General features: G+C 44.1%; 1 protein-coding gene across 6 annotated transcripts in view; it reads left to right on the forward strand.

Annotated features, from left to right (window-relative positions):
- Positions 1 to 756: 756 nt before the first annotated feature.
- BMF (Bcl2 modifying factor) overlaps positions 757 to 15,264 on the forward strand; it is a 31,357-nt gene continuing 16,849 nt past the window's right edge. For 2 of the 6 annotated variants that reach the window (XM_020795717.3, XM_072986287.2), the window contains exons 1-3: positions 926 to 1,066; positions 8,277 to 8,582; positions 10,216 to 10,379. In XM_020795717.3, coding sequence (XP_020651376.2) covers positions 1,051 to 1,066; positions 8,277 to 8,582; positions 10,216 to 10,379 — 486 coding nt within the window. In that variant the 5' untranslated portion in view covers positions 926 to 1,050. Of the gene's footprint in view, positions 891 to 925; positions 1,192 to 8,276; positions 8,583 to 10,215; positions 10,380 to 13,834; positions 13,908 to 15,264 lie in introns of those variants that run through there. The other 4 variants (XM_020795723.3, XM_072986288.2, XM_072986290.2 and 1 more) reach the window with 4 other exon arrangements.

Genomic DNA, 15,264 nt, shown 5'->3' on the forward strand with positions numbered 1-15,264 from the left:
CTACCGCTTAACTAGGAGACAAACCATCACCCCTTCTCAGAGAGGGTTCCAGGGGCCTCTGGTAGAGACAGGCACGCTAGGCAGGTTACAGGATGTTTTACTATGTCTTCCAGTACTCCTTCATCTACAGGAAAAGAAGACTGTGGAGAAGTTACTTTTTGGGACAGCAACTCCCAGGATCCCCAGCCCTACTGGCTGGGAAATTGGATAATCTGTCGTATAGAAATAAACTTTTCAAAGCACGGGGGGGGGGGGGGAGGACAGAAAAAGCGGCCAGCCGGGAGGAAAGAGGGGGGTTTACTTCGAAGCCTTTTCCTCAGCCTTCGGGAAGCGAAGAAAAGGCAGAGCAGAAGCGGCGGCGGCGGCGGCCAGCTCGCAAACCGGGGAGAAAAAGCCGCTCGGCGAGCGACTGCGCCCTCCGGCCCCGCCTGGCTGAGGGCCAGACGACCAACTCAGCCACGTTGGTGACAGACCCCAGCGCGCCGCTGGTGTGAGCGCCGAGCGTCTGGGGTTCCCGATTGGTCAGTTGCCCCTGGTGACGTCACGAAAGGGGGCGTGGCTCCCATCAGCTGTTTAGCTAACGCCAGGAAGCAAGTGTATTTTGGAAACAATGCCGTGTGGGGCTCGCGGCGGCGGCGGCGGCGGCGGCGCCTGCGGTTTCAGCCTGGGGACTTTCCGGCTCCCGCTCTGTCCCCCGGGCGCTGCGGTTGGCGCTGCAGTAGCACCCGCAGCAGATCCGACGAGTCCTGCGTCCCGTTTCTGAGGGGGCACCGGTTCCTCCCTCCCTCTGGCCCCCCTCCCGTCCCCACCGGTCTCGGCTTCTCTCTCCAGCGTCCGGTCCTTATTCGCAAAGCCCCCAACAGCGATCTCGCCCGAAAGTGGGGCAGCAGGTCAGTGGTGTGGGTGTCGGGGACGGGCTTGTGTATCTGTGGTCTGGGATAGGAGTTGCCCGCAGAACGGGACGCGGGAACTTCCTCCTGAGATCATCGCGATCACGGGTCGTTTGCGGTCAGACCCTCATGTTAAGGCATCGATATTTCCTGAGTATCGATGTTGACTCAACGAGGTGAGCTCTACTTTTACGGAATTAATCCTTTGAAGGGGTCCTTAGATGCGTTTTGCCTTCTTGGTGGCTTACAGCTGATCAGGGGCATCCTCCAGTACTTGAGTCTGCTTGAGATGCTCTTACAGGTACGCGCAGTGAATTGCACGTTTTGCTCCGCTTCTGAAACTCTGTTACGTTCAGATCCCTGCGGGTGTCTTTCTCTTTCTGATCCGAAATTTTAAAAGGCTTTTCTCTAGCATTTAGGAAAGTGTTGGTTGGCAGTGTTTCTCTGTGCATCTTTTACTTTACGGTACACCAGAAAACGGAGCTCTCACGCGGTCTTCTGTTTTGACTGTCCTCCACGCCAAGCCTTCCACCGGTGCTGTCGAGCTAATCGGGTGGAAGTCCTGGAGAGTCTGAGATCTGCAGGAATGACGACATCATCAGCCACCATCCTCACGCTTCCTAGTCCCCTTCGAGTTTCACTGCAGTGCTCCGAGTAGCAGGGAAGAGGGAGGGATTTTTCTCAACAACAATGCACCTTGCCTGTTGTGGTGCAAAGCACGTGGGGGTGGGTTGGGTTGTATAGCCATCAGTATAGAAACCTACAGCTACAAGCCCTTAGCTTTACAACGACCCTGCTGGTGGAGAGGAACACTTCTAGACTTGGTCTGTCAATATGGCTCAACTGAGCTGTCTGAGCTATCTGAGAGAGAGAAAAATTAATTTTTGTGCGCAGTGTAGCCATATGGGTTTTCTGGGCAAGACTCCTATCTCAGACAGATTACTATTTGTACCACAGCAATTGGCAGCAGTCTGGATATGTTATAATTGTTTCCTTTGCATGGCTTCTTGGCGTGTGCCCTAAATACTAGATTGCAAAACATCATTTGTCATCTCAATAGCTTTTTCATCCCCCCTGAAAGATATCAATAGTAAATCCGGTAATTCTCCCACGGGGGTGGGGAAATAAAGGCACTTTCCAAAAGAAATGGTCTGTTAACCTGCGTATCTGAATAATCTTGCTGATGAGAAAAGAGTAATTTAGTTTTGGAGGTTTGGCTGTTAATGAGCTGTGAGACAAGTACATAAATCAGATTGTATACCATGTATTGTAAGGGGCTACAGTTGGTCAAATTATCTGGATAACTTTGGAGTGTATGGGGGAGGTTAAGGATGTGTTTTGGCTTCATCCTGAGCTAAAATAATAACTTTAAGTGTCAAAGATGCCACTGACTGGCTGTTTAGTACAGGGAGAAGGAGGAAGGAAGAGTTAAAGGAATTCACCCAGCTTGCTGCGGCTTTGTTTTGGTTAACTGGCTTGCACGTGTATCTCATTCCCCTCCCTCTCTCCCTCCCTTCCTGAGAGCAGAGACGTGGCCGCAACATACAGTACATTGAGTTTTTGTTAGAGGCTGCAGCCGGGAGAGGGAAGAATATATGCATTGTATGCCTCCCAACAGGTGTTTTGAAGTTAGGTGAATGGCAGAACCCTTTTCACATTTTGTGAGTAGTATTAGTACGGAAGGTGTTCGCAGGAGGGACTTTTTTCAAAAGGATATGTTTTTACTTCAAGAAGTATAGAGCTATTTTTACGGGACTTGCAAGCACCAGTGTGACCATATGTTGATCAGGCTGTGATTTGTTACGTACTGCCCATCATACAGCAGCACCATGTTTGTTTTTCTTGTTGCCTTCTAGGTAGGCCATGTATGTGGTGTTGATGCATTATTCTTAAAATGCTCCCTATAAAATATTGATTTTTGAAATAAGCCAGATTTTTGAAACTGGTTTAATTCCAGACATCTGGGGCTATTCTGTTTTACTCACAGTCCTGTGAGGTAGGCAGCTTGAAAGAAAATTATTGGTGAATAGCTGAGTAAGAGCTTGAACTTTCTTTTCCAAAAAACAATGCACAAAATCATACAACCCGGCAGACCCTTATCTGGGTATGAGCCATGCAGAACATACAGGAACTTTTGAAAATAAACATGCCAAGGAGCCTGCTATGACTGAATGTTTCATCTGTTTATCACATTTTATTGAGCATGTTTCTATTGGTGCTTACTGGTCTGTGTGAAGTCATTTAATGAATGCAGTAGATGATACATTGACATCTAATATGTGACCTATCAGACTACATCAAACTACACACCTAGCAAATAAGTTTGTACGCGATACCTGTCGATGTACAAAGGTAAGGAACATTTTTGGCCTGGGATCCAGATTCTAATCAGGGAAGTGTTAGGGATGCATTCTAGAATGGGTGGACATTCCAGAATATGGGTACACTCCAGAATGGGTTTCAATGCATGAGTGTGGTGAAAGCAAAGCAGGTAGAGTTGGATTGTTTTCTCACTGGTCTGGGAAGTTGGCTACCAAGACAACACAGTGCTCAGTTCAATTATATGTACATCTCCATACAAGGAAGCCCCACTGCAGCAGCTTCCTAGATCCCTGCAAGAGTGTGGATGCTCATGGAGATTGTAGACCTGAAAGGAGTGTAGAATTTGTCTTTAAGTGGTGAGACTACTGAAACAGAACTGAAGCATCCTTCTTCTGACCCTAGTAGGTCACGCTACTCCTGGATGTGTGTTCACTTTGCAGAATTGTGCAACTGGATAGGATCTATGGGTCTTCAAGTTTTATCCCCTGTAACTCCCAGTAAAAGCATCCATGGTAGATGCCCATTCAACCTGTTAAAAAAGGTCTGGGCTGGTCTACCACTTTCCAGTGTAGTTCCAGTCCACTGTCAAAGACCTCTCGTCTTTATACAGTACTTGTATGCAGCCCTAGAGAGCTCCTGGTGCAACCTGCATACCCCTCCCCCATTGTTGCAAAAGTTACCCACCCCGCCATACTGCCATCGTCCTCCTATCTCCAGCTTAGGTCCTATGTATGTAGAAGAAAGAGATGCTGGGTTTCTGTGATACTAGAATGGACTGTTTCTTTAGTTAACAGGGTGCATGTCACTTTTTAATACTTCTCTCTCTCCCCCCCCCCCTCTCACAAACACTTTAAATAATATCTGGGAAAGCAGTTGTGAGCATCTGTAGAACCTGAAGAGGCTCTGAACTGCCTGTGTGCAAGGAGTGAAGCTTGCTAGTGCTTTAAAATGCTTACTCCTCCCTCTGCTTTTTTGGAGTCTGTTCAGTGGTTTAGGTATCTGACTGTGTGGAGCCATAGGCTGGGAGTTTGATTCCCCGCTGTGCCTCCTTGACAGGAGCTGGTCCCTTCTAGCTCTGTAGTTCTAAGATGATAATGACATTTTAGGATTATGGTTCAGCCTTTGACCTCTTCTATCCTCTCTCTTTGGCTTCTCACTTGCAATTACATAGCTGAATGTACCTCCAAAGAAGAGAGGAGAAGTGGAAATCTTAAACCATGGTGTCCTCGATCTTTAGAGGCCTGGGCGCTGCACAAACCCATCCATAAGCACACCTATGACTCCTTCCTTTATAAATAAAAATAAATGTATTTTGGAAGTATATGGAAGCACAAGCATGCTGCCCCTTCAGACATGTGAGAATTGCCTTGTAAGAGGGCACAAAAGTTCTTTTTGAGCCATTTCCCCCTTTAAAAAGCTTTTAGTTTTCTGGAGAATGTGGGGGATAGTAGGGGGCTTCATCATTGCTGGGAGTTGGCTACCTCTGTCTCAGAGTTACTCTCAGGAATCCTGTTCTCCCTTTGTTTCTCTGAGGTGAGACATGGTATGCATGGTTTTCTCCTCCAAGCCTGGGCCAGCAAGATGCTACTCTGAACATTTCACGGAGTAGATGATACATTGACATCTAATATGTGACCTACATTGCCTCCAATCTTTTACCCTTACCCCTGATACTTTAGATACCATATCTGAAATCCATCAGCTAAGCCACACTTACAGAGGGTCCATTGAATCAGTGGGGATTTGTTGAGTCAATTCCTCTGTAAGTTCCATTGATTTCAATAGGCTTACTCTACTTTTGACATACTACTGGATTGCAGTCCATATATACTACCCCTGCTGACCAGACTTCCAGCTAAATTTCATCATGTATTCTGTCCCACTGGAGTGCAGCAGGACTGTACTTCTGCAAACTGTACTATACTGTTGGCTTACACTTTGAACATCCCCAATAGTAGCCCAGAAAGCAGTATTCTTAAGATCTGCATGACACACATAAGTATGTTTTTTAACATTTCTTTGCTGCCACAGGACCCACTACTTGAGGCAGCTGGCTTAATTTACCTAATGACAGAGCTGGCACTATATAGTGAGTTATAGTTCTGGCTAAAATTAATCCAAATGATGGCGTAAAGCTATCTCATGTGGGTTGTATTATTTTAAGCTAAACATACTTGATTGTAATGCAGAATCACACTGATTTTACAACCAAGCTCTGTGTATGTTTAAAGTAAGGCTCTTTGATTTCACTGAAACGTATTCTTCCTTCTGCATTGAACTGGGCTTGTGCATTGAACTGCATTGAACTGAACTTGGGGTCCTTTCCAACTCTACAATTACTATGATTCTAAGTAGGTATCCAGGTGATTGTAGTCTATCAAGGCACTTGATAAGTTACTTCAAGTTGTGTGGTACAAACCACAGCAAAACAAATGGCCCAAGATTTAATTTCACTTCCTTCTTTGGAGTCTAGGGACATGCATATCTACATGCAGATTAACCTAGCTTTAAAAAGAACAGGTAAAGGTAAAGATTTCCCTTGACATTTAGTCCAGTCGTGTCCAAATCTAGGGCGTGGTCCTCATCGCCATCTCCAAGCTGTAGAGTCAGTGTTTGTCCATAGATAGTTTCTGTGGTCACATGGCCAGCGCTTCTAGACATGGAATGCCATTACCTTCCCACCGTGGTGGTACCTATTTACTCGCATTTACATGCTTACGAACGGCTAGGTTGGCAGGAGCTGGGACAAGCAACGGGAGCTCACTCCGTCACGTGGATTCGATCTTACGACTGCTGGTCTTCCAACCTTGCAACACAGAGGCTTCTGCAGTTTAACCCGCAGCGCCACCACATCCTCGTCGTCGTTTAGTCGTTTCTGACTCTTCGTGACCCCATGGACCAGAGCATGCCAGTCCCTCCTATCTTCCACTGGCTCCCGGAGTTGTGTCAAATTCATTCTGGTAGCTTCGATGACACTGTCTCATCCTCTGTCGTCCCCTTCTCCTCTTGCCTTCACACTTTCCCAACATTAAGGTCTTTTCCAGGGAGTCCTCTCTTCTCATGAGATGGCCAAAGTATTGGAACCTCAGCTTCAGGATCTGTCCTTCCAGTGAGCACTCAGGGTTGATTTCCTTTAGAATTGATAGGTTTGTTCTCCTTGCAGTCCAGGGGACTCTCAAGATCCTCCTCCAGCACCACAGTTCAAAAGCATCAATTCTTTGGCAATCAGCTTTCTTTGTGGTCCAGTTCTCACTTCCATATGTCACTACAGGGAAAACCATAGCTTTGACTATTCGGACTTTTGTTGGCAAGGTGATATCTCTGCTTTTTAAGATGCTGTCAAGGTTTGTCATCGCTTTCCTCCCAAGAAGCAGGCGTCTTTTAATTTTGTGGCTGCTGTCTCCATTAACCATGTCCTAGTTAGAGGCTAATTGTAGGTCTTAAGGGGCCCTGAAAACTAGTGATTTGTCTTATCTTGTAATCTGTGACCTAGGTGCATGGATGTGGACACTTTCAGTTTATGTCTTTGTATCAACTGTAAATTCCAGTGCCTTTTACGTGATTTGAGCAACCAAAAGGGAGATAAAGTTGTTGAATTAATCTTTCTATATGAAACTTGCAGGGAAAGAGTAGTACCTATCAGAATGCAAACTCCTGGTTTTTGGCTTTGGTTTTTTAACATTCTTTTCCATCTGTTGGCATGTTGGTGGGCTTCCCCTGCCCCAATCTTATTCCCTGCTTTTACCCTGGAATCTAAAGTGTATTTTCTTAGAAGTAAACCTGATAACAAGACAGTGTGCAGTATGCCAGGTCTGGTCCTGTGGCACTACTGCCCTGACATTGGGAAATCTGTTTCAAAGAGAATGGCACCAATGTGTTCATAATATAACCTCACAGTGGAACAGCTGGAAGTCTCCTGCTCACAGCTGCTGGTCAAGGATTGGGCCTCGTCTCCGGTCTTCCTGGAGCCAGGTATGGATCGTGCACCTGTGGGAGGGTCGCCTGTGAAGTTTGGTTTGAACTCAGTAATGCAGTGGGTGTGAGTGTATAAACACTTTCGCAGTTCAAAGAAGCTTAATATGCTAATGGTGGACAATCCTTTGGCTCAGGGATTAGGAGAAATGGCAGCTTTTGATGGGCAATGCTGCTTTAAGGAGCTACTTTACAGTTTTGGACAGCTTCTCTACCTTTTTTATGCTCTGGGGGCCGATGGGATCAGCAGCAGTGTTGGCTTCCGTAGATATATCAGTTCTGCCAGTGTGATGGCTCACTGTTACGATTTGTGATAACCTCTCAGCTAGATCCCTTGCAGCTAATCCCTGTAATGTACTTTCTAAGTGGTGGGGTGGTGAGGGCAATGGCAGAGCTGCTGTTGCCGCCACAGCCCCCCCACCCTGACTCCATCTGGCCCACATTAGCCACCACTGGTGACTTGCAGAATTGTAAAGGTTTATAAAGAACTCTGAATCTTAAATACTGAAAGTGATTTTTAAAAAATATTTTATTAATGTTCCTATAACCTAATTTGGATTTTAAAATGGGCTGCCTTGAAGCTTTTCACTGTGCAGAGAAGAGGGTCTGGTTTGTTTACCTCCATATTTTCATTTTTTTTCCTGGTGAGAACTAGCTTGCACATACATCCCTCTCTTCCTCCCTACTTTACCACCAACAAGCCTGTTAAGTTACACAGGTCAAGACAGCATGACTAGTCCAAGGGCACTCCTGTGAGTTTCATGATCAAGTGGGGATTTGAACTCTGTTCTCCAGAGTGCGAATGCAGCCCTGTCTGCTACTCTTGTACCACACTGGCTCTTCCAACTTGCCTGGTCTTTTTAGAAGGTTTAAGTCTTTAAATGGTGTTTTGCTTACCTGCTTTCGGAAACCAAATGACCTTTGTCGCTGACCTGCTACTTGACTCCCCATCATCCCCCACCTGCTCATTCACAAGCTTTTTGTGAGGATGGTATCAAGAAAACTTTGTATGTTTTCCAGTCTGTTCTTGGCTGTGTCACTCAGTGACACCTTACCTGTTTTCATAATGGGTGTTTTTTGTATATATGGTAGGTGGAATGGATCCCCCTGACTTCTCCAACATGGATGCGCTGGATGATGATGTGTTCCACTCTGATGACTGTGAACTTGCTGGTCGGCCCAGTGAGATGACCTTTCCTAGCCTTTTCACTCAGAGCAAATCTTACAAGTGCCTCCTAGGGAGATTCCAGCTCTTCCCACTTACACACTGCTGTGGCCCTGGTACCAGGCCAGCCAAGCAGCAAGACAAGGCAACTCAAACCCTCCACCCATCCTCTTCTAGCCAGGATGTCATGTTACCTTGTGGGGTTGTGGAAGAGCCCCAAAGACTCTTCTATGGTAAGTAGGAATGCTGAGGTCCGTTGCCTTTGAACGGCTGCTCCTTCTGAGGACAGATTGTTTTCTCTGTTGAAATGTTGTGATTCTCGCCTTGTGAGGTACAAGGGGCTGCGCTAGAAGACTATAGAAATTTGTGAGGTCAGACAGAATCATGCTGGGAGAACAACTATACTTGGAGAACAGCTAGATGAAATCCAGGGACGCAGAGGATTTGACTGGTTTTCATACTGTCAAGAATCATTTTATTCATTTTCCCATGACTCCATTAAAGATGTGTGCTGAATTCCCCATGCCAGAGTCCTTATCTCTCATTTACTACTCCTTCCTAGGTTTTTAAAATTCTGCAACACACGGGTACTTTGCAATTAGGGCTGCAACGATTAATCAATCATCTTATGGTGATTCATCTGGAAATCAGTTTTGTGGATCTCATTCTCATCTGAACAGAATTGTGGTTTGACAGAATTGCGGTCCCAGAGAAGTTTGGCTCACTGAGTCTCCTGGGATTTTTAAAAGTCTTATTAAACTGAAGTAAAGCTGATTAAATATCAGTTTTGATTTTGAGGATGATTTTGATCAATTATGCAGACGTGTTTTGAAAAATATTTTAAGTACTGCTATTATAGAGTCAGACTTTAGCTTGGAAGAGTCCTTCCTTTTGCCACTTGTAGGAAAGAACACTTTCAGCTTAGAAAGTGCCTACTGTGGCTCATTCAAGTGTCATCTAAAAAAAGAGATGAAGGGGGTGGGGAAGCATTTGTGCTTGTTTGTGTGGACATCATTGATTTATTATTATATTGATTTAATCAATTAAAATATGAATGATTAACTTTTAAAAGCCATTCTTATTTAAAGATGAACTGATCAATGTCAGATTGCATGGTCAGCTTGAATTCTATAACTGGGACAGTTTGGAGCGGCACTGCTGGGGTGCTAAATTCATTGCCAAAATTCGGTGGCATATTGGCAAATACCCTACATTTCAAAAGGTTTTCTCCTGCGGGCAGCACACGGTTTCTTTTAAAGCAGACCCACACTTCTAAGAGGATTCTAAAATCCTGACTGTGGCTCTTTCTGTGCATGTTCTCTGTGCAGAAGTGTTTTAATCTGAGATTTCCCCCCCCCCCTTTTGCCATCACATGATAGCTGCATGCATGTCAATGAAGTGATAAGGGAAGCGGTCAGGGCAGTGGCACAAAAACGGGTGGAATGCGGATGCTGTGCAAAGGTTATGTTTTTCACATCAACCCTTGTTTAAAGGACCTATTGGAAGTGCCCTGAACTGGAACACTCTTGTCTAGAAGTACTGAACTGTCAGTACTGAACTGTCAGTACTTAGATTGCAAAGTCTTGTATAACGTGATCCTCTGAGAACGGTGGCAGTGGAGCCTCAGCTGTCAGCCTTCTGAAGGTGAGTGGAAATTTGGTACAACTGCTGTGTTTAATTTAAGTGAGGATGTTACATATTCAGGAATAAATAATAATATGAATCGAAGTCTGTCTGTCTTGCACATGAAAGTCTGACACAGAGTTAAACTATTGTCATAGGACGTGTTGTTTATGGCAGAAAGAAAGACTGTGCTTCATGCTGAAAGTCTTTGTAAGCCTTTGATTCTTCTCTGATATTTGGCAGGAAATGCTGGATACCGTTTACATGTCAACCCAATTGGTTTCTTATTGAATCCACGCCTCCAGGAGGAACCTCAAGGAAGTCCACAGGAACTGCGTACTGAAGTTCAGATTGCGCGGAAGTTACAGTGCATTGCAGACCAGTTCCACAGGCTTCACCTACAGAGGGTAGGATGTCACTGGGGAGTGAGGTGTGGGTGGATGGTTCCATTGACAAGCATGCTCTGTTTTTATGTTGGCTGGCCAAATGTTTCACCTGTCCAACTTTTCAAGGCGGTAGCTGAACATTCTGGGTCCAGTCCAGTGGGTAGACTTAACTAGACTAGAACCGCTGAATCAATGGAATTTATATAAGTTTTGATTTGCCTTTCAGCGATTAATTCAGAGTGTCTCCTTTAGTTTGAATTAGCAGTAGGATTTCAGTTTATATGTGTTCCTGTTGATAATATATCATTGGATGAAAACTTAGAAACCCTATTTTTGAATCTTATTTAGTCTGTTCCTGATACTCCTTTTTATTTGTTCAGTTTTAGTCTTTTCTGATTAATCTTCCTTAACCAGAGTCTCAGAGTGAATAATAGTAGTCTTATGTCTCTCCCTATAAAGCTAATTTCCTGTGCTCACTCAAACTGGAGGCAAACCAACTAAATCCCTCTTTGCAATTTTATGGCACAAAAATAATCAGGAAAACTTTTGAGGAAAGTGTGAAAATGCTCTTTCTAAGAATCTGTGGTTTAACTCATGTAGAGAGGAGATCAGGACACATCCTAAAGATTTTGCTGCCTATGGTGATTGACAAGATGCTGTCTTCTCATACCGCTAACAACCATTAATTGGAATAATAGTGGAAACTGATTTCAATGGAGATGGAACTCCATCCTCTTTCACATTCACAAGCAACAAGGTAGCTTATTGGGCAGGGGGCAAACTATGCTGTATACACAGTTGTGTCCTCCAACTGATCATTCAAAGAATGTTTATTAAACCCCCCATTCTCCTTGATTCTGACTGTCTCAACATGACCAGATACACGTGAGGAATTTTCAAGTCCCATAAGATTTCTTGCCTCCTGTGTGAGAGTGAGAAAAGCAATGCTTAGTGCTCCCTCCAACACAGTTACTGCAACTAATTCAAAATGCCTCAAGGGCACCCCACACAAAACAAGTAGCCTTTCCCTTTAAGAATAAAAACATGTGTGTACTAGCTGATTTTACAGATGCAAATAAACCATGCAAATTTCAGATTTATAGAAGTTCATGAAATAACAGCTATTGCAATTTTGTGCAATTTGCACAAGGGACAAGTTTGCATAAAACCGATGAGCCAGGAACATCAGAAAATATCTTATGTTTTTGTAGGACTAGGAGGGGGGAAAATAGCAGTTCTTTGTCCTTGCCTATGAGAAGGTATGGATATACATCTCTATCTGCAACAGCCGACAATAGACAGGTGGGTCAAGGAAGAGCACTCAGAAGGACTGCTGCCACCCCTCACATAGTCTCCCAACACCTGCCCTTGACACAGTAATCTCATTTGCCAATTCTTTACACATGGCCAAAGTGCACAGAGATTGCACATCTTGTTTTTAAGACAAACAGTGCTTTCAGAGGCTTCCAGGAGCATGATCCACCTCAAGAAACAAGGTAGCTGGTCTCCGTAGACCTTATTTATCTTTGGCAAATCACTATTTTTGCTATTTCCATTATCGATTCAGCAGAAGCAGGGGTGTTGAGCACAGCCCATAGGATGTCATGCTTCCTCCAGATGCTGGACGCTATCAGATTCTGCTTTAAGATAAGTTAGAATTATTATCCCATTTTGTAGATTTGGGAGGAAAGTGAGATTCAGAGAGAGTGGCTTGCCTGAGGCCACATTGTAAGTTCATAGAAAAGATGAAATCTGAACCAGAGACGATTTTTAATTCAGCTGCTTAGTTACATCAGCTCTAGAGAGTGTACTGATTTGGGCTAATGTGTACGGTATTGGCATTTTTGTGGCAAGAATCCGGATTCAAACCTACTGTTTAGATTTCTTAAAAGTCCCTTGCAGGAAAGCACTTGTAAAACTGCCCGGTGCCAGAAGTTTCACTTGAAGGATTTTCACATTCTCTTTATTTAAAAAGCTTCAGGACCAAACCACGGATCCTGAACTTCTCACTTTTGCAGTCTGGGAGAAGCTGGAATGGGATGCTCTCTGCCCACCCCTCTGCCCCATACTCACTGATACTGTGGCAAACTTCTCCCTATCCCAAGTGGAAACTTCCCACATCTCTTGTTGCTACAAGTAAAATAAAAATTCCCAGCATTCTTTGGGAGAAAGCCAGGGCTATTAAAAACAGTTTGAATGTGCCCAGAATGATCCTATCTAGGCTTTCTGCAGGTTTTCCACTCCAGCTGGGAGGAATTACAGTGTTGGAGCTTATCAGTGTTGTTGGTTCTGGTTCTCCTGGAAAGATGAGCATGCTTGGTGTCACAAGGCCAAAGAATCAGTCGGGGGCCAAGGAGTTCCTTTCCAAAAAGGAAAACAGGGTTCTAATAAGGAGACTGTATTTCTTCAAGATAAGGAATACATTCACACTGTGCTGTGGGACATAAACCAAAACACAGAAGTTGCAACGCCTTTCTGTGGATCTTTCCAAATGAACAGGAGTGATAGACGTGAAGGCTTCAGGAAGCTCTTATGTGCTTGGGAGAGGGGAACAGGATGAGGCCATGGCTGCAAAGTGTGTGAACTTGACATTGTGCAGCCACTTGTATCCCTGCGGGAGTTCAGCAGCATCTGTCAAGTTCTGGGCAGGCTCCACACAGGGAACACTTGGGCCAGTCATGCGCCTTTTCAGCATGCTGTATCTCATAGGGTTATTGTAAGGATGAGACTTAAGGAAGGAGAGCCATAACAGTCATTAGAAGGAAGACAGGATATTAATGCAAGTTTATAGATAAAATATTTGTTCCATAACAACAACCACCAACACTGCCACCCCTGGATGTGCAGGCTAGCTTTTTGCAGTTTTGGTTATACTGTATGGTTGAACGTGAGGGAAAGAGGGTGTCTTAAGCCAGTGTATACAATCTTTGAATTTTTTTAACTTAAAAAGCAGGGTTTTTGAAAGTGAAAGGAAGGGGTTAACTGAAGCATTTTAAAACAGATTTATCAGACTGTGTAGTAGCATTCTAGCTAGCTGGATAGCTCAGTGAGTTAGCCAGAAGTCCAATTCCCCATTGTGCCTCCTACAAGAAGAGCCAGCCTGTGTAGCCTTGGGCTAGCTGCACAGCCCCATGGCACCCCCAGAAGAAACCAATAGTGAACCACTTTGGAGTACTCAAAACCTAGAAGAGAGTGGAAAGGATCACATTTAAGTCAGAACTGATTTGATGCACATAATAACTAGTAGCATGCCACTTTGTGGCTCTTTATAAATGTGTAGTGTCAACCTGTTTGATGGGTATGAATGTCTTAATTTTTCTCCACTTAACATCCATTGGACATCATATATTTTTCTCCTAGATAGCATTATTTTGATAGATTTGTCCATGAATTCATTTCTGGTATAAATAACTTTTTCTAGTGTAGCAAAGTTTAATGAAGTTTTGTTTTGTTGGTTTCTTTTTCTTTTCTGTCAGGAGTCCTGAAAAGAAGCTGTAGAACTGGTTGTAATTCAACCCTTCCCATCTGGGGAGTGTAACTATCCCGTGTCTTTGTTTGGGAAATGTGTCCGAGAATGCCCCAGGGACAGGAAAAAAAAAATAAGCTGAAACCTCAAAAAAGAACATGGCCTGTCCCTTCCCTTTTCTTCGGGCAAGACATGTGGTGTTGCCATGGCATCAAGAACTGGTGAGGAAGCAAAGCCTCATCAAAAGTAATGCAGGGGAATCCTGCCTCAGCCAAGCATGTGGAAGAGTTAGTAAACAAAAGCACCCTTCTTTACTACGAGCTTCTACAGCCAAGGGAGGAGGAGCTTGCTCTTTCTTTCCTTTTCTCCAGCTGAAACAATAGAGTGTTGGAAAGCTGGGAGAGAGTGTTAGTTGACCATTTTATGCACTCTCTGCATGTGCATCTCTGTGCGTATTTTAAGATGATGAAGACAAACTAATGTTGTTGGGAAATAAACTATGGGCCTCTGCTGCTAAGGATCTCGACACAACATTTAAACAAGGGGTTCTCTTCTCGTAGGGAAATGTTCAGGCATTATCTTTGCATGGAAGTGTGCATCATTCTGTCTTTGCTTGGAACTATGTCTGAGACCACTGAAAGGTTTATTTATTGCTATGTTTATGTTAATACCTTTTCCTTCCCATCTAACTCTCAGCCAATTTTCTCCTCTGGTGGTTGGCAACAGCAATAGAGTGTTGTCCATTAGTTATTTGAGAAATTGTCTGTGGCCAGAAAACTGTGACTTATATAAAAAGATGCCTTCTTCAAGAGTGAAGGAGTACAGAATTCTATGTATGAATAATTCAACTAGGTCTAGGCGAAACTTTCCCAATCTGGTGCCTTCTAGAGGTTTGGGTCTACAATTCCCATTTCTCCCAGTCAGCATAGCCCACATTCACTAAGGACCAGGCCTATCTTCAAGAAGACATCAGTCTTTTCTCTTCTGTTTTAAAAAAACATGCTAGACGAAATGCTTTTTCTTAATATTACAGCTGTATATTGTGATACTATGTATTTTTCCTTTGTGGTATATCAAAATATACTAATAGCTATTTTTAAAACATCAACCAAATGTTTTGCATTATTCTGGATTTTCACACACTTTATTTCCAGGGGCATGAAATGTGTTGCTGCTCAAGAGCAGGAACAGACTGTTGTGCCTGCAAACGTCTCTGAGGCTGGCACTTGGCCGCCAGCTGATCCAACGGCATTTCTTTAGCAGCAAGTCCCACTGGAATGGAATCCCAAGTAATATCCCGGCCTATGGCCAATTCTAGCACATTTTCATCCCTAACTCCACATTTTGCAGCCTTTTAGAACAACGAAGAAAATAGAGCAAGCATTTTCTTCCCTGCCTTGATTGTGGCTGCAACATCTCATTTAACAGTCAGGGAGTCTA

This window comes from Pogona vitticeps, chromosome 1 (assembly GCF_051106095.1).
Source record: "Pogona vitticeps strain Pit_001003342236 chromosome 1, PviZW2.1, whole genome shotgun sequence".
Taxonomy (NCBI): domain Eukaryota; kingdom Metazoa; phylum Chordata; class Lepidosauria; order Squamata; family Agamidae; genus Pogona; species Pogona vitticeps.